Here is a 19,984-nt window from a genome sequence, read left to right as displayed (position 1 = left end):
GGCTCAAATTGTCTCAAGATTTCTTACATAACTGAGTAATTAGTTTTTTATTTATCTATATTTAATGCTTTATTTAGATGTCCAAAGATTTAATGCGATGTTTTTAAAAAAAAAATTTAGAAACTAAACGAGGCCTTAATTAGATAATTAGAGCATGTTCACGTGCAATGCATATCTCCAAAAGTAATAATGTTATCTGCTGCTGCTCTGAAACTCTGATGGAGGGTAGGTAGGGACACACTACTAGTAAAAGATTCTTTCGTTCGATGCCGTAAATGAGCGCTAGCAAGGGCGAAAATTCTTTGGTGTGATGTTAGAATTTTCGCCGAAGGAAAAAAACGAATTTTATAGTTTGCTTGAAAACTGCGAAACGAATTTTTTAGTCTAATTCGTCATCAGCATATATAGGTAATTGTAGTACTTATGGTTAATCATGTAATATTTTTTTTGGTCTTGCTCAAATTCATTCATCAATAAATGTATATAGAGAATTTATATATGTGTCTAGATTTATTAGCATCCATATGAATCTAGGCAATGTTAGAAAGACTTATATTACGAAACGGAGGGAGTACTAGTTAGGCTTAAAAGATTTATCTCACGATTTTCTTTCTAATTGTACAACTAGTTTCTTACCATATATGTTTAACGCTCTATTTAGATTTTAGATGTATAAAGATTCGATATGCCGTTTTTTGAAAAAAATTTGGAAACTAAACTAGCCCTAATATTTCCCTAGCGATGACTTTGGGCCTACGTAGTTTTAAATTTTTTTCAAAAACATCACATCGAATCTTTAGACACTTAAATAAAGCATTAAACACAGATAAAAAATAAACTAATTACACAGTAGAGAGAAAATCGTAAGACGAATCTTTTAAGTATAATTAATTCAAAACCAGCACATGTTGTATATTATAGCATTCTCAATAATTTATCTAAATTTGATAATGCATAGGAGGACAATATAAATATAGATCTTGTTTTGTGCGGTTAAGGGACGGAAATGAAACTTCGCTTATAATGGAGGGAGGTAGGGTGGACTTGTTCATATTTGGTCGGCCGAAGAAAGGCCGAGAAAGAAGGGTCTGAGTCCAGCGTGGCATGCAATGCAACACGTGGCGTGGTGAGATGGCCACGCGCTTCGTCTTCGTCTTCCTTCTTCCTCCCCCTCGAGTGCGAGGAATCAATCCATCCCCTCCGTCCGCCGGCGTGACGCGATGCGAACAGCGGCAGCGCCAGATCCGTTGCTCCTCCACACAAACGCCTCCGCCTCCGCCTCTTCTTCTTCCCTCTCTCAGTCTCAATCTCAGGTTCTTCTCCTTCCCCTTCCATTTTTTTTCCATTCATTCCTCCCCCACTAACTACAATGTGATGATGCAGCCGCCAGAGGACCACGCCGCCGACTCGTCGGACCGCGCCTCCCCCTCCCGTAACGCCTCCTCCAAGTACGACTTCGTCAAGGTCAAGGTCTGGCTCGGCGAGAATGCCGATCACTACTACGTCCTCTCCAGGTTCCTCCTCTGCAGGATGCTCACCGTCACCAAGGTGGTAATCCCCTTCCCCTCCTTCCTTCCTTCCTTCCTTCCTAACTAACTAATCCCCTCCCTCCTCCTCATCCTTTTCTCTTCATTTCAGATACCCAATCATGTTGCCATTAAGATTGCCCTCGAACTCAAGAAACTGCTTGTCGACAACAGCCTACTTGATGTGTATGTTCCTCCCTCCCTTACTTCTCCAATTTCTAATTATCTGCTGCCACAATTTATTTATTTGTCTATGCTCTTCATCCTGTTAAATGCGTATCAATTACCTCTTTGGTTTACACTAATATAGCTTGTAATCTTGCAGTTCTCAGAGTGACTTAGAGGCTAACCTATTCAAGGTGATTTCTATTCTTAAAGATAATTGTTTTTGGGTGGTAAAGATAATCGTTAATTTCTAACTCAAAAGACACTAACTTTTGCAGCTGATGGAGAAGCGGGGATATGGCGAGGATTATATTAACCGGTACAAAATGATGACAAGGTATTTGCAAAATTTGTTGTTTCCAACACCACTATGATAGTCCTGCACCAGTAAAAAAACTGTGCAAATTAGGGTTTTGGTTTATCCTTAAATCGATATTCTATCTTTGTAGGGTACTCTATTTGCACCAACGTGACATTCATTTTATGTTTGCCCTCTTGAACTTCAATTCTACTTCGGTTGCATTTCGACAGTATGTTTATGTTGTATTTGTCCTGCAGATTCCATCATCAAAGAGTACCACTAGTAGTTTTAGTGTGTGGAACTGCTTGTACAGGAAAATCAACAATCGCTACACAACTAGCTGGAAGGCTGAATTTACCAAATGTTTTGCAGGTTTATTTCCCTTTTCTGCTGCATTTGTCATGTTTTATGTTCCATCTTTGTTATCATTTCTACCTTGACCATCCATTTCCTGACTGTAACATGTAGACAGACATGGTGTATGAGTTGCTACGGACATCAACAGAGTAAGTTGTTTCAATTCTTCTCTCCATTCTCCGTTGCAATATGATCTCTTTGTTTCACTTCTTCCCCCACCCCCTCTTCTCTCCTTGCAGTGCCCCGCTTACTTCAGTGCCTGTGTGGGCTCGGGATTTCGATTCTCCTGAAGAGCTTATCACAGAATTCTGCAGAGAATGCAGAGTTGTTCGCAAAGGTATGTGATATCTTGTGGGGAGTTTTTTTTTCCTCAATGAATTGTTCTTTGCATCATATTGATTATATACAGGTACTTTCACTGAGGTGCTGTTTTCTGGTTATCTATAAATATTGACTAGGTTTGGCTGGTGATTTGAAGAAGGCCATGAAAGATGGGAAGCCAATTATCATTGAGGTATGATACCTTGCATCTTGATTACTGGGTCAACCTTGGTCCACATGCCATGTACGCATGACTGACAAATCCCCAAATCCCCCAATAACCCCATCAGACCACCACCTCCTGCACATATCATTTGTGCGTGACATGGCTACGAAGGTCAGGAGGGGTGTCGGTGTTGCATGGATCCACTGCTAGTACTTATCTTGTTGGTGCTGCCTGACTATAAGCATAGAATATGTAGTCTATCATTTTCTTAATAGCATGCAACCATATGCCATGCGGCTGATTATATCTAATATTAACAACTATTTTCAAAGTAGGGAATACATTTGGATCCAAGTATATATTTGATGGACGAGGAAAAGAGGGATGATAATTCCAAAATGGAGAAAAGGGTAGCTGAATCTGAAAATTCATCAGCATCTGTAGAGAGCAAGACAGAAAGGCAACATGAAAATGAACTACACGAGAAGAAAATGGATGTTACAAAGGAAGACCCTTCTAATAGTCAGGAGTGCATGTCTGAGGAGGGCAGAATAAGTGAAGGGCTATCTTGTGCTAAAAGCCACGAAATTATCTCTTCTGATTCTGCATATTCTACAGAGAAAAATCTCAGAGCTGAAGGTAAGCCAAATGGAAGTAAATTTTGTTTATATTACTAAAGTAAGCTCAATTTGTATTACTATGTAGTATGTACTAGCTGGACAATATAATCTAGTTGCAAGTAGGGAGAGCACCCAATATAAGAAAGCTTCAGTCCTACTATGATCCAACATTCCAGAGTACTTGAGGCAACTAGGCCAGTTTGTCAGTTCCTGTCTCACTGATGAGGGGAGATCACAGTTTCTGCTACTTGGTAGGTGAAGGCCATAAGGATTTGGACCTACAGAAAAACAACGCCACTAAGAAGGACAAACCTGCCACTGAACCAATAGTAGTCCCAATTGTGTTGAGGATGTCTGATTTTGATCACAAGGTCTGTTCTCTCTCTCAAATTTAGATACTTGTATGTTCTTTTTTGATTAAATTAAACCTAGTTCCATGGATGGGAAAGAGGACTTCACATAAGATGAGATAATGATAGGCTGAAGGCAACTGATTGCCCAATTCGTTTCTTCATGATCAACCATGAGATGCATGTCTTTATTGTTTATGTGGCACCCAACAAACCAGCTAACTGGAAACTCATATTTCTAATCAAGCAACAATCTACTGAAACTTGACTAGGAACTAAATCCTTGGCATCACTGATGCTGTCTGCTCTGGTATGTCCTCCCAACAAATTTGTCCACAACTATTGAGTTCAAACTAATTTATTTTCATTCACATCAGCACCACTGCCAAAAATTATTGAGTAGATTATGGAATGGATACATGTTCTGAGTAATCAATACCGATGTCTGGGATGCTTAGTTGTTTTTCATTGTTTTGTTTTAAATATTTATTATTCTTATTCACATTGGCTTTGTCATTTTGTGCAGGCATTGTTAGAAGAATGGATAGCCACCAGGGCTTCCAGGGATAATTGCCTTCCTCAGGTACCATAGAAGTTATTGCACAAATAGTTTCTTTTTTTCATGCTGGGGAAAATGCTGTGTAATCTGCATTCTTGTAAACCATGCAAGATAAAGAATATAATAGCCATGCATAATCTTTGTTGAATTTCAGCCAAATGTTTTTTAGCTTACACAGAAATCACCAGTTGGCATATTGTGAAAGACGACATGTGGTACTGGTAATGCTGCATTGTGTGACTTTTAGTAGTATTGATGACAGTATTGATGCATTATACAATGGCTGAACTTTTTATCTGATGTTAGGGCTATTGACTATAAATGCTTATATTTTTCCTTAGTAATGTACTCAGTGCTGTTAGCTCATTTGACTTTACCTAATGTTAACTTGCCATTGTTCAGGATCATCGGAAGCTCATAAAAAACCTTAAGCTTATTCAGGACTACCTATGTTCTTTTGAGTCACAGGTAATTTCTCCTTGATTACTGAAATTCATGAATTCTGTTAAAATTAGTACTCCCTGTAGTTCCATAATTCTCAACGTTCTGAAGAATGCTAAAGTCAAACTATTATAACTCAGACTACCAATAACTTTCAAAATATTTAGTTTGAAGGCACTGGAGCATGATGTATAGATTAGTCTTAGATAGTAATTTCATAAAATTAATATTAACTTGTTTTTTTGTAGACATTATAATAGAAAATTCATAGTAAAATATATTTTTTGGAGACCGTACTATTGTCCGAAACGCCAAGAATTATGGAACCGGAGGGAGTAACTACTACTGTATGCAGTTGCAACAATCTAGCGATGCAGTAATTTTAATGGGATAAATATGTTACAGTTCCAAAAATAATTTAATGTCTAAAATTTTCATGTAATCATCTATGTTGCATTGGATTACCATTTGGTTTGAGTATTCTTAACTTGTGTTAAATGTTATACAGGGATTGACTGTTGTTGACATTTCAGCAAACTCATTCCCTCAAACACTAGACTGGCTTCATAGCTATCTTCTTCAAGTAAGGGCATATCCCCACGTGCTTTCTTTCTAGTGGTTGAATTCCCTGTGGGCTATTTTCATTAGTATGCATGCTAATCTATTTAACTTTTTTTTTCAAATTATTCAGTTGACATGCATGCTAATACAACTGAATTGTAATGTTTTTTTAAAAAAACACAAGAGGCATGTGTTTCATTTCATTAAGGGGAATGAAAATAAAGGAAAAACAACACAATACAAAGAAGAAGACCTGGAGGTCCCCAACCCAGACTCTCACACACACACCACACACGCACACGCTAGCCTTCCCAGAACGCCTAGTTGAACTGGTTTACATGCCCCCAAGGAAGCTTAAGAAGCGCAGAAGTGCCGGCTAAATCCCTAAGTCTCCGCTCCTGCTCGACTGTTTGCAAGACCACTGCAATGTTAGGAGTGATGCCATTGAAGACAAAATCATTGCAATGCTTCCAAATTTCCCAAGCCACTAGAACTACCAAAGAATTAACTCCTTTCTGTACTTCCTTTGACTGGTCTTTAGTAGCCTGACTCCACCACCTAATAAACCGGTCTGAATAAGATTGAGGGCGCCACATTTGCAAGTCTGAGCCTCACGAAAAGCGATGCCCACACTTGGCGAGAGAAGACACAAGGACCAAGATGTGTTGGATTGATTCATCACTCTAGTCACAAAGAGGGCAAGCCGCAGTGTGCTGCAATCCTCGCTTAGTGAGTCGATCGGCTGTCCATCACCTGTTATTGACCGCCAATCAGGTGAAGAATTTGCACCGTAAAGGAACCCAACTTTTCGAAATACGTTTCCAAGGTGCAAAGGTGATTGAGCCTAGGAAATAAGCCTCATAGGCAGACTTACAAGAATAAAGGACATCTGTAGAGAGTGTCCAAATATGCTGATCTTGTATTCCTTGCTGCAGCACCACGTCTTGTACCAATCCCAAATAACCAAAAAGTCATAAAGTACTTGAACAGAGAGGTGCCCGTATATCAGCCACCCACCTGTTTACCAGTGCTTGGGCCACAGTTCGCTACCTTTTTGCCCTCTTAGAAACCGAAGCAAACAGGTTAGGTGCCAATTCCGCTACTTTTTTTCCTTGCGGCCACCTATCAGTCCAAAATTTGGTATTCTCCCCATTTCCAATCACAGTTTTCACAGCCACATTGAAGAGGGCCAGAACATTCTGCGGGCACTTGTATATCTAAGCTGGCCCAAGGTCTGAACACATTAGTTTTTTGGAGCCATAACCATCTCATACCGCCTAGCCCATCTTTTCCAGATTGAGAATGCCCAGGCCTCCATATGCTAATGGATCCCAAGAGACCAAACAATTTCTCTCATTAGCATTTTCCCTTCCTGTACACAGAAAACCTCTTCGCCTTTTATCAATTGCTTTAAGCACCCAACTAGGAAGGTCCAAAGTCATTAGAGGCTTAGAGCATAAATAGGGAGACCATCCGCACTGTTGTAAGCCGACCAGCCTTGTTCATCAAGGAAGCTTTCCATCCCAGTAAACTATCCGCTACCTTTTCTACTAGAGGCATGGGCTCTGTTTTGATGGTTTACAAGTTGCAAGGGGCAACCCAAGGTAGGAACAGGGCAAATTCTTCACTTCGCAGGATAATTCAGATGAGATTAGCTCCACATCAGCCGCTGAGCAGTGGATAGGTGTGCAGGAACTCTTCATCATGTTGGTCCTGAGACCTGAGATTTGTCCAGAAAACTCCAAAATCTGTTTGATCAAGGATAGATCCCCTCTTGTAGGTCTCGGAAAAATGACCACGTCATCTGCATACAAGGAAATCCGATGTGCAGCTTGAGGGACAGCAAGGGCTTCTAGAATATTTTCTTTGCAAGCACGGGCTACAATCGAGTTCAGCACATCCATAACCAAAATAAAAGGCATAGGAGACAAAGGATCCCCTTGCCGAAGCCCTCTACAATGAGCTATCCCTTGACCGGGTTCCCCATTCACCAAAACTCTTGTCTTGATGACACAAGGCTTAACAAATTACACCACCGTCTTCCAAAACCCAAATAACATAAAACCTCGAATAGAAAAGGCCAATCGACTGAATCAAAAGCCTTAGAGATGATGTCAAGTTTAAGCATGACATGGGCCTCCTCCTAACTGTGAAAATTATGATGGCTTTACTTTTTGAATGTAGAATCTTGTTAATAGAAATGTCTTGCTTCATCAAATTGGGAAACATGCAAATGATAGGAAGAATTAAGTTCTAACCCATTATTTATCTGGAAGTCATTTGTTAATATTTTTCTCTACTATGCGCACTTTTTCTCAAGCTATCATCTATGAGTGTAATATGATCTGATCAATTTTTACTTAATGCAGCGTCAGTTTTATTAGCATACATTAACTGAATAATTTGAAAAGTATATATTTGGTGGTGAATTGGTCACTGGTTTGGTCTTTGATATCATCGTTATCATTTACTTGACAGTGCATCGAACGTGGTCTTTTGGCTGCATGTTCAGAAAGTTCCAAGCAAGGTGGGAGCTAACGGATACAGTTGTGCAAAGATGAGATGATGCGTATGGACCATCTAGGCTTGCTTAACATGGTGCTTGCAAAATTGTGTTTTTGAGTTGAAAGTGCTTGTCCGCCGTAATTAGAACATATAATAAGTTACTTGTGGGTTGCGGCCCGCCATAATTAGAACAAACATATAATAAGCCTTAAGCTGCTAGGGCCTCAGTAGGTTCGTTGGCAATGTAAATGTTACTCATCAGTAGTTGTTCGAGACCCCCCAAAAAAGAAAAAAAAATAAGACTGTAATATCAAATGATAACGGTGGTTCAGCCCGACGATCGAAGGCGACAAAAAGTTTGCGAATAAAGCAGAAACTCAGATTGGCCTTGACCCAACAATAGTATGCAGCTTTGAACCTGCGGCACTTACGATTTAAGATATTTTCGCTTTTGCTTCTATTTATAAGCCAAAGTTTAAATTTAAATTTAATCTTAAATTTAGAGTTTTTCACCGATATTTTTTTTAACCTGGATTGCTAGATTACTAAAAATACATATATAAAATTTTTATTTGAAAATTATTTTTTTTTCATAAATATGCAGTTGGCTCAATCACCCCGAAGTGTCTGTTTTGGTGGCAGATGTAGGTAGAAATTTTTATTAAATAAATATTTTTAGCAAGTAATACCGGGTAAAATTTTTTTAAAAAAACTGAACCATTTAACCACGTTAGTATTGGGTGGCGTGGCAAAGACAACGCGTGACGCTAATGTTGATGGTTTGGCCAAAAGATTCATACGGTGAAAATATTTTTTTTCGGAGATTTAGTAATAAAATTATTTATTAAAAATGTTTAAAAAATAAAAAAAAATTCTTGTAGGGACAGGGGACAGTCGCAAATGAAATAATGGTAACGACCCATCCAACAAAGATTTCTCAGAGCAACGTTAAATCTATCTAGCAATCGTTCGCTAAGCAATGAGTTGAGCCTGGACGAGCCAGAATTTCTTTTTGCTCTTTCCTTAAACTAGGCGAGAACAAGGGATTTGTTTCCAATCCCCTCGAGGCTTGAAGCGTGTGAATGAGCCATGCAAGCCACAGTAAAAGTGGTCTCATCTCATGGACATGGAACAACACACAGAAACCGAACAAAATAAAAGGTCTTAACTTGTGCTAATATTCTTTTTTACGAGAACGAGAACACTACCAATAATTAATTTTTTAAATATTCTAATAAATAATTTTATTATTAAACCTCGAAAAATATTGTCATATCAACCACTTCCGTAGCTATCAGCTGTCACACGGGGGTAACCGCCTGCGACGCCAACGCGGCAAACAACTTGGCATGGCAACTCCTTTTGCTAGGGCCGTAAAGTGAGTAAGTTAACTTATCCAGTGTGAAAAACAGAGTAATAAATTAGTACATGATTAATTAATTATTTAAAAATATAAAATAGATTAATATGATTTTTTAAAACAACTTTTCTATAAGATGCACCGTTTAATAGTTCGGGAAGCGTGCACGCAGAAAACGAGAGAGATAAGTTATCTTACCACTGCAGTGGAACGCGGCCTAGGTGGCGTGATAAAAAAATTAGATGGTGAAAATATTTTCTTCGAGATTTAGTAATAAACTATTTATTTAAAAGGTCTAAAAAATAAAAAAATAATTTATTCGTACTAGTATCTTGGACTGTGTTGGTCTTTCTGGCCAAGATGCCACTGTGTAGGATAAAAGGGCGAAGGGCATGGTTTAGGGGTTTTCTTGATAGCAAGGTTTTCTTATACGCTTTGCTTAATGCCCAGAGATGAACAAACCAAATTTGCAGAGGCGTTTGACCTAATCGATTCCGCAATGAATTCGGCGGATCATTTGTCTTACCCTGTTTTTCAGGCTACATAAGATAATTACTGAAATAGAGATAGGAGGATTAGGATTAGATGATGACTAATACTCCGCAGGCAAATCTAGGGAGTGGAGAAGATTATTCTCTCCATCGGTAGGCGCAGGAGACGTTGCAGCAGACGAAGAAGAGGGTCATGCCCTCCTCGCCGCGGGCGGTGGCCTGGAAGAAGACGGCCTCGCCATGGCCACAGGCGGAGCACCTCACCGTCTTGGTGCGGGGGAGGGTCGGGTCCGACGCCACGTCCTGCAGCACCTGCGTCCGCTCCCCCGCCGCGTGCGCCACCTCGTTCCGATACACGCACTTGCTCTCCGACACCTCCTGTTTTTGATTTTTGGATTTCAGAACGAAATTCGAATCCCCATCTCCAATCAACAGACGTACCTGGTGCTCGCAGTTGCGGCAGGCGAAGAGCAGCAGCCGCCGCTCCTTCTCCTCCTTAGGGTACAGGATGTTGTTGCTGCAAATCCCAAATCTCCAATCCATTAGAATCAGAGGAAATCAGATCAGATCAGATCGACGAGATGAACCCCAATCCCTGCCTGCCTTACCACTCGCGGCAAAACTTCATGGTGCTCATGTTGGCGATCCCCCCTTCCCTTTCCTTGCCCTCGGCGTCAGCCTCAGCGGCGGAGACACAAAACAACACTAGACAGACGGCTTTGGTTGTGGAGTTGGGTTAGGGTGGGTTGGGCCTCTCGCCCTTTTATAGAGAGAGAGCATGGGCATGGGCCAGGCCGACCACCCCTTCCCTTCTTCCCTTGAGTGAAGTGGAAGTCCGTCTCCGCATCACACACGCACTCCGACTCCCTCTCCCTCTCCCTCCTGCACTTGCCCCTCACTCACTACTACGACTACTTACAAATTGTTCTCAGAAAAACGACCACTTACAAATTCAACAACAACATCTTTTTATTTCTTTGATAAACGTATCATATTCCTATTTGTTTATTGTTATACCCCCAAGTTACATACTCCACGCCCACACAGCTACTCACCAATGACAAACTGATGATGAACCAATCAATCATGTATTGCTAAGATTCTGAACCAATCAATCATGTATTGCTAAGATTCACAAAAAAAAAAAGAAAAAGACAAAATTATAATCTCTTAGAAAATAATTCCTTCAGAACACAACTGTCTTCTTCAGTTCATATGGTAGCACACGGAGCTCACAGTATGACTTTATAGCTTCTGCTAAGCACTGTTTCTCAAGGTTCTCGGATTTCACCACAAAACTCTGCAGTGTGTCTCTGTGGGACACCCGTTCAACCTGCATTGCAAATCGACGCAAAAACAAAACAAAAACCAAAATTTCAATTCTGTACTAAAAACGACAAGACTATACAAGTGTACTACTTAAACAGAAATCTCTCAGGCATGAATAGTAAACATTGCATCTGTTTTTCTCTTTTTCATCCTTGTTTTGCTAAGAGCCTAAGATGGTAAACCATGACATAGCTACTCATTCAAGAATAAAGGCTTTATATTACTGGTGCAAAATAAAAGTGACAAGACAGTAAATGAAGGCTACATAAAACTAGCTTGGGATTCCACATCAACATGCAATGTCAAACAGTCCTATCAACATCCACATGAGCAAACTAGGAGTTGTAATGATTTTTTTTTTAAAGCAACTTCTTTTGTTTAAACTATGTTACCATCTGCTCAATGATTGGGCCAGCATCAAGTTCAGGAGTAACGAAATGGCTAGTTGCACCAATCAACTTCACTCCAGCGTTGAAGGCCTGCAGTCATTTATAAATTTTACCCCCAAGAAAACAATTAGAGAACTAACGGTACCATTTTACTGATTTCAATACCTGTCTCGAAGGATTCCCTCCTTTAAACGAGGGAAGAAGGCCATGATGGATATTGATAATATCTTTGCCATATGCCTTGAGAAAGCCTTCAGACAATATCTGTCATAGAGAAAATGGTAGGCTAACAGACATAAGTGGTAGAACTCGTGAAGACTTTCTGATTCTTCCCAGATTTCGACAAAGAAAAGTAAAGTATGCACATTTACCTGCATATATCTTGCCAGTACCACAAAATCAGTGCCTTGAACCAATTCTAAAATCTCTTGCTCTCTTTTATTTCCAGGAGCTGTGGGTAGGTAATAATAGGGAATTCCATGTCTCTCAAGGAAACGTCTGACATGGTTATCTTTACGCCGATCATGGTTGCTGCGCAGGTGAAAAAATGGATATCATTTTGATCAAGAAGAAAACAAATACGGAATAATACAGAGCGGTGAGATTTGATATATCGACCAACCTTATGACACAGTTTATGTCAACTGGAAGCCTGCCCTCTTGCCATCTGTAGAGCAAGTCAAACAAGCAATGATCCTGTAAAAGTAGTGGTTATATCAGGACAGGTGAGGGCAGGGTATGCAAAGAAAGAAACAACGAAGGAGTGAATGTGAGACAAGAGGAGTAGAGTGAGTGAAACCTGTTTAGAAGCGAGTACCGATATCTTGTATTTTGGGTCGAGATCAGGGACTCGAACAGTAGACCTTTGTGCACTAAAGTGTTGTGACAAATTGAGGAAGTCAGTACGAAGCACATCACGGGGCCAGAGCATTGGATTGTAGGTAAACTCGCTGCAGCATCAATATGAACTATGTTATAAATCTATTATCTATACTATAATGTAGCAACACAAACCTTTTTATGCACCCACAAAAGTGTGAACGGGTCCTTTCTAACCAACCGATGGGATCGACTCAGACCAACATATAGGATTGGATGGTATGGACAGAACACGCAATCCTCCATAGCATAAAGTAGGTGAAGCATGTAATTACTACTTGTGTTTTCGTTTACAGATAATCAGTACATTTGTTTGTAGCCACCGGTGGCAGTTTTTTTTTGCCCTTTTGAACCTCTGTAACTTTCATTAGAGAACTCACAAAAAACTGAAATTCATAAGAAGCAAATTGTATAATTGTGTGGCAGAGGCAGAGCACTATATATGAGTGATGATTCTGAAGAAAGTAGAAGCTTATAGTAATTCTCCTCCCTGTAAACAAGCAGATTTGTGAAGTATATACATTTGGCACTGGCAATGAAGTGTGAAATGAAGTTGGCAAGCAATGTAAATGAGTGGAGTTGGTTCTAAATGCAACTTGTTGATTGTGAATTGAAAGCAATGGATATGGTATTTAGTGTGTTCCATAGGTTTGTAATTTGGAATTGAATGCTGTTGACATATGTAGCAAGTGACATGTTTTTTTTTGTTTTGTTTTTTTGGGGGGGCATGTATGGACTTGATAAAGAAAGAAGAGAAGAGAAGAGAATGTTGTGGGTGTGTGTTGTGTTGGATAGAGGATGAGATGGAAATAAAAGAAAAAACGAAGGAAGGTAGGTAGGTACCTGCGGGAGTAGAAGACGGGCCTGTCGTCGGGAACGAAGACATCGACGCTGTGGATGTTGCCGCCGCGGGAGGCGATGCACTCGGAGAGGCGCGCTACGATGCCCACGGTGTCCTGCGGAAGCAGCATGCGTAAGGAGGAGAGGATTGCATCATCTAGAGGGAAAGCAGAGAGAGAGAGTAGAGACAGGGCACTGGAAGAGGTGGATGCCGAGGAGGTTGCCGGCGGGGACAGCGGCGGAGAGGGGGCGCCGGGCCAACGACAGCATCTCTCCCTCCCCCTCCGGCCTCCGCTTCCACTCCCACTTATATTCTCCTTTTTATTATTATTATTTTTCTGGTGTGGACCGTGTGGTATGGTTGGTGGCTGCAAAAATTAATCCTCCTCCTCCTCCTCCTCACAAAAATATTAAATAAATGAATAGATAAAATCGGCTGCTGATGAGAGCAGCGAGGGAGGCGTATTTGTGTTTTCCGTCTTCACTGTAGTGGTGGGCTGCTCTTTAGATTTACGTTTTCCAGCCCCAACCCGGAGACGAGACGTGACGAGAGCGAGCCATCATCAGATCCATCCTCCTCCAACTCCAAGACAGGAAGAAGAAGAAGAAGAAGAAGAGATGATGGTGGTGGAGGTGGAGTCGCCGTCGCCGGCGAGGTACCTGGTCGGCGCCGCCATCATGATGGCCGGCGTCGTCCTCCCGCTCGCCTACATGATCTTCCGCAGCAAGCGCTCCTCCTCCTCCACCGCCGCCGCCGCCGCCGCTCCCTCCTCCTCCTTCTCCAAGCAGACGTAGGTGTGCTCTGCCCGCCCGCGTCGCCTCACTCAACTGCGGTGGACTCAATCAAATGTGTAGATCTCACATCCGATTCTCTCCTGCAGGACCAAGGGCCTCATCTGATACCTCAATTTCCGATCTCACCAACTGCCGCTGCTGCTGCTTCAACATCGTCGTCGTCTCTCGTTAAGGGTTTTTACGGCAGCCATTCATATTCAATCCAATCCATGTAGTACTATTGTACTAATACTAGAAGAACAAGTCAATCGATCATCTGTTTTGCTCTGCTCACACCTCATCAAAGAGAGAGAGAAAAAAAAGGTTGATTATTACTAGTAGTATCAACTAATTGCGTTTACGTGCATCCCTTCAATCCTGCTTGCATTGACCTCTGCTCAGTTTACTGCTGTAATGTTGGCATTCCAGCCTTGCAACATCTTTCATATGGGTCGATACTACCAGGGCCTCTGATTCTACCATTTATATTCACTTGCACTTCCATTACCTACGTTCATCCATGGACGAACGTCATATATTTCATTACCATTCATAAATATCCAAATATAAACAGAAAATCTTACAATGTGAAGGACTATGTAATGTTACATAAGTAGCTCAGCTAGAACCAATGCTCTAGTTCAGACAGTTTACTTGTGCTGCTCGCCCGCGATTTCCCCAGTTTTAGGGCAGTAGCAATTACTATTATCTCTAGACTCAGCTGTTAAATCATACTTACACCCCTTTTTGTTTTATGCTTATGCTTATAAGCTAAAGTTTTAATTTTCAACCTTAAATTTGAAGGGTTTTTTCACTAAAGTTTAGCTTTTAGATCGATAAGAATACGTATATAAAAACCAAAAAAATATGATGTTATTCACAAATTATTTTTCGTTTGTAAATATGATATTATGATTTTTCCATTGAAAACCAAAAAATCACCCCTTATTTCGTTTGGTACATTTCCTGCATTCAACCAGAGCCTGGCTGGCTGGTTGGCTCCTTCCCTAATCCCTACACAAGTACAGATACAAGAACTAGAAGTGCAGTTGCAGCAGCTCAAAATCATCATTTCATGATGCAAGGATCAAGATATAGAGCTTCATAATAGGTGGATTCATGCACTCCATCGCCCAATGGCTTCTCCTACCCTGATCCTATCGCCAGCCTTGATACAGAAATCGAAATCTGACGCCACACGGCCCTTCTCTCTTGCCTTCGACGACACAGGAGCCTCAAACACCATCACCACGGTAGATCCCATGTTAAATCCTGCTACCTGCCAATGGTATAAAACAGGATTTACTCTTCACGAGTTGCAACTAAACTTAACAGACATTGTACTGTATCAAGCAGCTGGGGTGACATTTCCCTACCTCTTCCCCCTTTTTAACCATCACACCTGTGCCTTCAGGTTCATAAACACACTCATCGGGAGCCTGGAACTTCAGTATCTTCGACCCTGCCCTGTTTGTTCTTAGCTCTGGTTCAACAAATACCTGCAAAGTATCAGCCAGTAAAATAATGCGTAATTTGCACAAATCCTCATTTCACACACAAAAAAAAAGTATGTGCATGGAGTAAAAACTTAATAAAATCAGAGCAAAAACTGAGTTATCCTAGCTTCCTTTATCTAAAAAAACAAAACTGAGCTATCCCATCTCAGCGACATCAAAAGGTTAACACAGAAAGAAATGCATCTCTCCTTTCCTTGGTAAGTTGGTATGGAATTCAGACCCCCAATTCAACAGACATGGCAACGGATGATCTGCACTTATCTACCAATCTACTATGATGTGGAACATGTCATTAAAATGGTGTGATTAGAGGTAATGCATAAAGGCAAAGGCCACTTGATTAAGCAGAGAGAGAGAGAGAGAGAGAGAGAGTGTGTACTTTGATAGAACCGACATTAGTAGCACCTACGGCTGCTATTGCAACAAAACCTTCCTTCCAGTGGCCTTCAAGTACTACCTATGTTAACAGAAATAGATTCAGCAGGAGCGTAGTGGCACTGTAAAACAACTATTTCTGGTTCAGCTTGTTTCCTTTCCTTCAAAGAAAGTGAAATTACCCTTTCATTCTCAACATACAAGTTTCTGATGGTCTGCACAGCGCGGTCATTTTGGGGGAAGAGATGACCTACAAAATACAATACACTTGTCACAAACGAGTTCTTACAAAGTTTGAGATAATGCAATGTGCAATAGGAAACAAAATAAGCACAAACCTGAGAAATGCCGACGCTTTACGATATTCCAATCAATAGGGGAGTGAATTCGATGATAATCACCAGGGTGCAGATAAATGACACAGTAGAAGATGCCTTTCTTTGGGCTGACAAGGATAGGTTCAAGTTATACCCGGACTTGTGTGAGTATGAATACATTCAGTAAAATATGCTGCTGAGAGGCATCAATTAGTAAACATTCAACTTGAATAGAATGTAGGTACAGAAGAAACACGGCAGTCAAAGTTTGCTGTTATAGGATTTAAACAGTAACGATGTAACATAAGATAGAAAGCTGCAGGTGGCAAATGAAATCTCCCAGTTTAAGGTATTCTAGAAAGGAGGGGCTTCATAGCTGCAAAATAAAAATTCTATACTGAACTCACATGTTAGACATTTAGAGCAGTACGCTTCTATGACATGCATTAAAGTATTTTTGTTTGGTACAAAAGCATCAGATTCAAGGAGCAATCTAACATTCTGAACCAATGTATGTACTCGCTAGTAAATCTGATTCCAAGAGAGAAAGGCCATAATGAATTCAAAGAGGGAAAGGGCACAATGAATGAAATCCAGATACATGATAACAATAAATCATAACCACTAATTCACTGCAAATATGCAACTGGTTTCAACTCTAGCGGGAACTGGCCAATTACCTGTTTTCTTGACAAGAAACAGGTGCAGTGTATCACCTATAGAGATGGTCTTTTGGGCTGTTTTTGTATGATCTGGCATGTGATCAATGCCAATGGTTATGCTTTTTATTGAGGAAACTGGAATGAGCTAGTAAACCACTAACAATACCTTGGAGATTTTCCAAAGAGGAGTTTTGAAACCCTGCTTGGAAGCATGAATCATGCCACAGCACTACAGCGGTAATGAAACCTCAGAACAAGATAAAGAGCATATCTGCTGAAAGGGTGCCTACTAATCTGCTAAAGCAACTAAAGGCATAGTAGCTACATCACTCAGGATGCCAAATATTCCACATGCTAAGCAGCACATTCCTTAAACTGAAGGATTATATGATGCTAAACCAGCTATGCAGTTATTTTAGAGATTGCAAATTTAGATCCAAGCAGAGTTACCTGAGCAGAGTTCGATCCCGTAATTTGGGTGAAGCAACTGATACTCGCCACCATGATTTTGCATTAGCATCTGCAGGCATATTTTGTTCTGTATGCTCTCTAGGAAGATCTTCTTCTGCAGCACCATGTAGAAATGAACTTGCACCGAGAAGAGAAGCAGCAGAATAAGAAAAGCCTTTCACTTGCTCAATCATGGTTCCTGGACCTCTAAGTTCTCCAAACCGCAGAACTTTACCATCCACAGGACTCACCTAATTATAGAATGGAATGCGCCTAGAATATCACCCTCAAACCACCACCACAATAATAAACAGGCTTTGCAGAACAAATATATTGTTGCCAGTTACCAGACAGTTTGGGTCTGCATCAATAGGCCTTGAACCCTCTTTGAGACTACGGATGAAGAAGGCCTGTAAAGAAGGGTATTCTTCTAGTGGCAGAGCAGCTTCTTGCAAATCTACAGTACTCAACAATCATCATTGTATTTCAGAGAGATAGCACATAAATTTCTGAAAGATGTGACGGAGAGAAGAAAACAGATGTATGGTACTAAGCATGGCTTCTTAGAAGCACTACGCCTTTTATGGAGAAGTGAGGTATTGCCAAATGCCAACAACTTGCCTCACTGGAAAAAAAACTAGTAAGTATTCATGTTGTTATTTCAAGAATAATGTGTAGTGCTCATTCGAATGTGCTAAAACTCCATAATATTTCAAAGTCATTCAGGTACGAAAAACTTCTTCAAAGTCATTCTAGCAGTTTGCACGTACAAAACATCTGCACTAGATGTTCTAAAAATGCAAGTCAATCAGATTGAAATTGCCTAATGAACTGTAACACAAGAAAGCAGCATCATAACAGGAGAAGACATACCGGAGTGGAAGGCTCTAGCCCATGCTTTATAGATGGCAGGTCGCATGAACACTGGAAGTTCCTACAATATATGGAATTATTTGGATTTAGTAGAGAAATAATACAGCAGTTCTGTAGTTATAACTTGTAAGAATACAAACCACTTCCATCAAGGATCCCCATAAACGTGATATCGAACGCAATGGTAGAAGCCTCAGAAATGAAGCCTATATTGAAAATAACATCAGTGTTGCAGTCATGTTGCAAATAAAAGTCGAGCATACTCAGCAAGTAGGCTCAGTCGTATAAACTACCATGAAATCTGGCGAGAATTCTGGCTGAATTCCTTTCTCCTTCCTTTCAACAACCTAGATCATGAAATAAAGGATGAACTGTGCGTTAAACAGATGGAACAGGATGAATGGATAGCAGCATGATGTGCTTTTAATGCAAAAATACAGAGCAACCATGAGCCCAATAGAATGTGCTTCATAGTTGTCAGTCCAAATATTTGAAAACATAAACGTGTAACACTAACAAGTCAAATCCAGGAGATAAAGTAGTTGGTATGTTGCTGCTAATTGCATCCACATTCAATACTTAAAGGCAGTGTGCATAATGCTGGTCATATTGAAGCAAACATGGGCTTACTTTTTGGTCCTCGTACATACGCCTAGCATGAAGAATACCAAACATGACAATAGTTGCTGCAGTCGCACCAGGTAGGATAAAATTTCCTGGAAATCATGAGCAAAATAAGAATAATGTTAGCAGTGAGTAAATTGTTGACAAAAGAGAAGATATAACTACAAGATGGCGTGAGAATTACATGGTTAGGATCAACGTGGGTGTGGATTCCTCCTACAGCAATGCAACGCAACGGTAGATCTTCTATACTAGTAGTACACAAGAGAAGGGAGGCAACTGGTAGCGGCAGGCTGGCTCTGGCTCTAGGGGAAAGCGCAAAACAAAATTGGTGTAGGAAACAAACGGTAGCGCTAGTGGCAGCATTCCAAATGAACATGAAGCGGGTAAAAATCGATGCAAACAAAAAGAACTGAAGGCAGGCGAAGTGAACAAGATAGGGTTTAACTGTGGTACCTTGAGCTTGGCGGGCGCCGGAGTTGGCGGAAGCGTGGAGGGGGCAGCAGCGATGGTGGTGGTGAGGGCTTGGACGGGAAGCGAACAACGGCGGCCATGGAGACGGAGGATGAACCCTAAACCTCCTCATCTCCTTCTCCTTTTCCTTTTCTTCCTTCGTTGAGTTGAGAGAAACTCGAGTTGTCGCTCGCTCCGATCCGACGACCGTAATGTCGCCTGTTTGTTTGTTTGCTTTGCCACACCCGCCCCTATCCCAATTCCCAGAATGTATCTATCACATTATCTACTGTACCTTCCCTCCACTTGTCTTCAGATTCATCAAACCACCCTGTATTAGGTCTGGTATATTTGAAATTAATATATAGACATTGTTTGTATTTTATGTTAACTATAAATGAAGAAATTAATTCTTACAATTTTTTTAAAAAAATTATTCTACGTGGCTATTCTAAGAAAATTATATATCTTTGCACGAAACGTGTCATTTTTAAGTTATAAAACATGCAAAATGAGTAAGCAGAGGTTAAGAAAGAGGAAAAAAAAGAATACAACCTTCGTATCCTTTCTAACACAAAAAATGCATGGGTGATACCTACATGGACGAACGAACGAAGTATCTCTGATAAATTCAATGATTTGACATTTTAGTCGTTGCCATCCGTGGACAATCAACATGATATCAACTAATCAAACCTCAATATGTGGAGCATCAAAAAAAAAATCAAATCTCCTGAGTGAGGTTCAAACATAGCTACGATATCGCAATAACATGCTGA

General features: G+C 40.6%; 4 protein-coding genes and 1 non-coding gene across 6 annotated transcripts; 2 read left to right on the top strand and 3 right to left on the bottom strand.

Annotated features, from left to right (window-relative positions):
- The first annotated feature begins 1,174 nt into the window (after positions 1 to 1,174).
- On the top strand, positions 1,175 to 8,272 carry LOC102704689. 2 transcript variants are annotated; one of them, XM_015834702.2, is made up of 15 exons: positions 1,175 to 1,313; positions 1,384 to 1,548; positions 1,639 to 1,712; positions 1,852 to 1,885; positions 1,970 to 2,028; positions 2,250 to 2,364; positions 2,461 to 2,498; positions 2,589 to 2,686; positions 2,808 to 2,863; positions 3,172 to 3,475; positions 3,712 to 3,827; positions 4,333 to 4,389; positions 4,768 to 4,833; positions 5,315 to 5,389; positions 7,846 to 7,964. In XM_015834702.2, exons 1-15 carry the CDS (start codon positions 1,221 to 1,223, stop codon positions 7,903 to 7,905), a joined length of 1,410 nt encoding a protein of 469 aa, XP_015690188.1. In that variant the 5' UTR covers positions 1,175 to 1,220; the 3' UTR covers positions 7,906 to 7,964. The 2 variants fall into 2 exon arrangements, with proteins under 2 accessions (XP_015690188.1, XP_015690187.1); XM_015834701.2 differs by having other exon boundaries at positions 1,176 to 1,313; positions 1,384 to 1,551; positions 7,846 to 8,272.
- Positions 8,273 to 9,685: 1,413 nt separating this feature from the next.
- Positions 9,686 to 10,465, bottom strand: LOC102699477 (DNA-directed RNA polymerases II, IV and V subunit 9A-like). The gene is made up of 3 exons (XM_006649163.2): positions 10,332 to 10,465; positions 10,165 to 10,240; positions 9,686 to 10,101 (listed from the first exon to the last, which is right to left on the bottom strand). The coding sequence occupies exons 1-3, from the start codon at positions 10,358 to 10,360 to the stop codon at positions 9,862 to 9,864; spliced, it is 345 nt and encodes a 114-aa protein (XP_006649226.1). The 5' UTR covers positions 10,361 to 10,465; the 3' UTR covers positions 9,686 to 9,861.
- A 240-nt stretch (positions 10,466 to 10,705) lies between these two features.
- On the bottom strand, positions 10,706 to 13,518 carry LOC102704407 (formyltetrahydrofolate deformylase 2, mitochondrial-like). The gene is made up of 8 exons (XM_006650884.3): positions 13,350 to 13,518; positions 13,164 to 13,276; positions 12,241 to 12,391; positions 12,064 to 12,137; positions 11,813 to 11,972; positions 11,607 to 11,705; positions 11,445 to 11,531; positions 10,706 to 11,056 (listed from the first exon to the last, which is right to left on the bottom strand). The coding sequence occupies exons 1-8, from the start codon at positions 13,428 to 13,430 to the stop codon at positions 10,910 to 10,912; spliced, it is 912 nt and encodes a 303-aa protein (XP_006650947.2). The 5' UTR covers positions 13,431 to 13,518; the 3' UTR covers positions 10,706 to 10,909.
- Positions 13,519 to 13,863: 345 nt separating this feature from the next.
- Positions 13,864 to 14,286, top strand: LOC107303929. Its single transcript, XR_001549898.2, has 2 exons — positions 13,864 to 13,955; positions 14,042 to 14,286. It is a non-coding gene; the product is annotated as an uncharacterized LOC107303929 (transcript).
- Positions 14,287 to 14,818: 532 nt separating this feature from the next.
- Positions 14,819 to 19,457, bottom strand: LOC102723026 (phosphatidylserine decarboxylase proenzyme 1, mitochondrial). Its single transcript, XM_006649162.3, has 12 exons — positions 19,209 to 19,457; positions 18,759 to 18,844; positions 18,422 to 18,475; positions 18,269 to 18,334; positions 18,129 to 18,189; positions 17,603 to 17,712; positions 17,256 to 17,506; positions 16,165 to 16,271; positions 16,009 to 16,076; positions 15,831 to 15,908; positions 15,311 to 15,433; positions 14,819 to 15,213 (listed from the first exon to the last, which is right to left on the bottom strand). Exons 1-12 carry the CDS (start codon positions 19,336 to 19,338, stop codon positions 15,052 to 15,054), a joined length of 1,296 nt encoding a protein of 431 aa, XP_006649225.1. The 5' UTR covers positions 19,339 to 19,457; the 3' UTR covers positions 14,819 to 15,051.
- Between the last annotated feature and the right edge of the window lie 527 nt (positions 19,458 to 19,984).

This window comes from Oryza brachyantha, chromosome 3, assembly GCF_000231095.2.
Source record: "Oryza brachyantha chromosome 3, ObraRS2, whole genome shotgun sequence".
NCBI lineage: Eukaryota > Viridiplantae > Streptophyta > Magnoliopsida > Poales > Poaceae > Oryza > Oryza brachyantha.
This window is presented reverse-complemented; position numbering and strand designations above follow the sequence as displayed.

Bases quoted from the DNA above. Each gene is read 5' to 3' on its own strand.
- LOC102704689 (XM_015834701.2), top strand. From the start codon at position 1,221: ATGCGAACAGCGGCAGCGCCAGATCCGTTGCTCCTCCACACAAACGCC. The intron at 2,365-2,460 runs GTTTATTTCCCT...TGTAACATGTAG, and splicing joins ATTTACCAAATGTTTTGCAG to ACAGACATGGTGTATGAGTT. The intron at 2,864-3,171 runs GTATGATACCTT...TTTTCAAAGTAG, and splicing joins GGAAGCCAATTATCATTGAG to GGAATACATTTGGATCCAAG.
- LOC102699477 (XM_006649163.2), bottom strand. From the start codon at position 10,360: ATGAGCACCATGAAGTTTTGCCGCGAGTG. The intron at 10,241-10,331 runs GTAAGGCAGGCA...TGGGATTTGCAG, and splicing joins ATGAAGTTTTGCCGCGAGTG to CAACAACATCCTGTACCCTA. The intron at 10,102-10,164 runs GTACGTCTGTTG...AATCAAAAACAG, and splicing joins GCCGCAACTGCGAGCACCAG to GAGGTGTCGGAGAGCAAGTG.
- LOC102704407 (XM_006650884.3), bottom strand. From the start codon at position 13,430: ATGCTGTCGTTGGCCCGGCGCCCCCTCTCCGCCGCTGTCCCCGCCGGC. The intron at 13,277-13,349 runs GTCTCTACTCTC...CTGCTTCCGCAG, and splicing joins TCCACCTCTTCCAGTGCCCT to GACACCGTGGGCATCGTAGC. The intron at 12,392-13,163 runs GTACCTACCTAC...TTGATGCTGCAG, and splicing joins CCCGTCTTCTACTCCCGCAG to CGAGTTTACCTACAATCCAA.
- LOC102723026 (XM_006649162.3), bottom strand. From the start codon at position 19,338: ATGAGGAGGTTTAGGGTTCATCCTCCGTCTCCATGGCCGCCGTTGTTC. The intron at 15,434-15,830 runs GTACACACTCTC...GATACTTTGCAG, and splicing joins CTAATGTCGGTTCTATCAAA to GTATTTGTTGAACCAGAGCT. The intron at 15,214-15,310 runs GTAGGGAAATGT...TACCATTGGCAG, and splicing joins TGGTTAAAAAGGGGGAAGAG to GTAGCAGGATTTAACATGGG.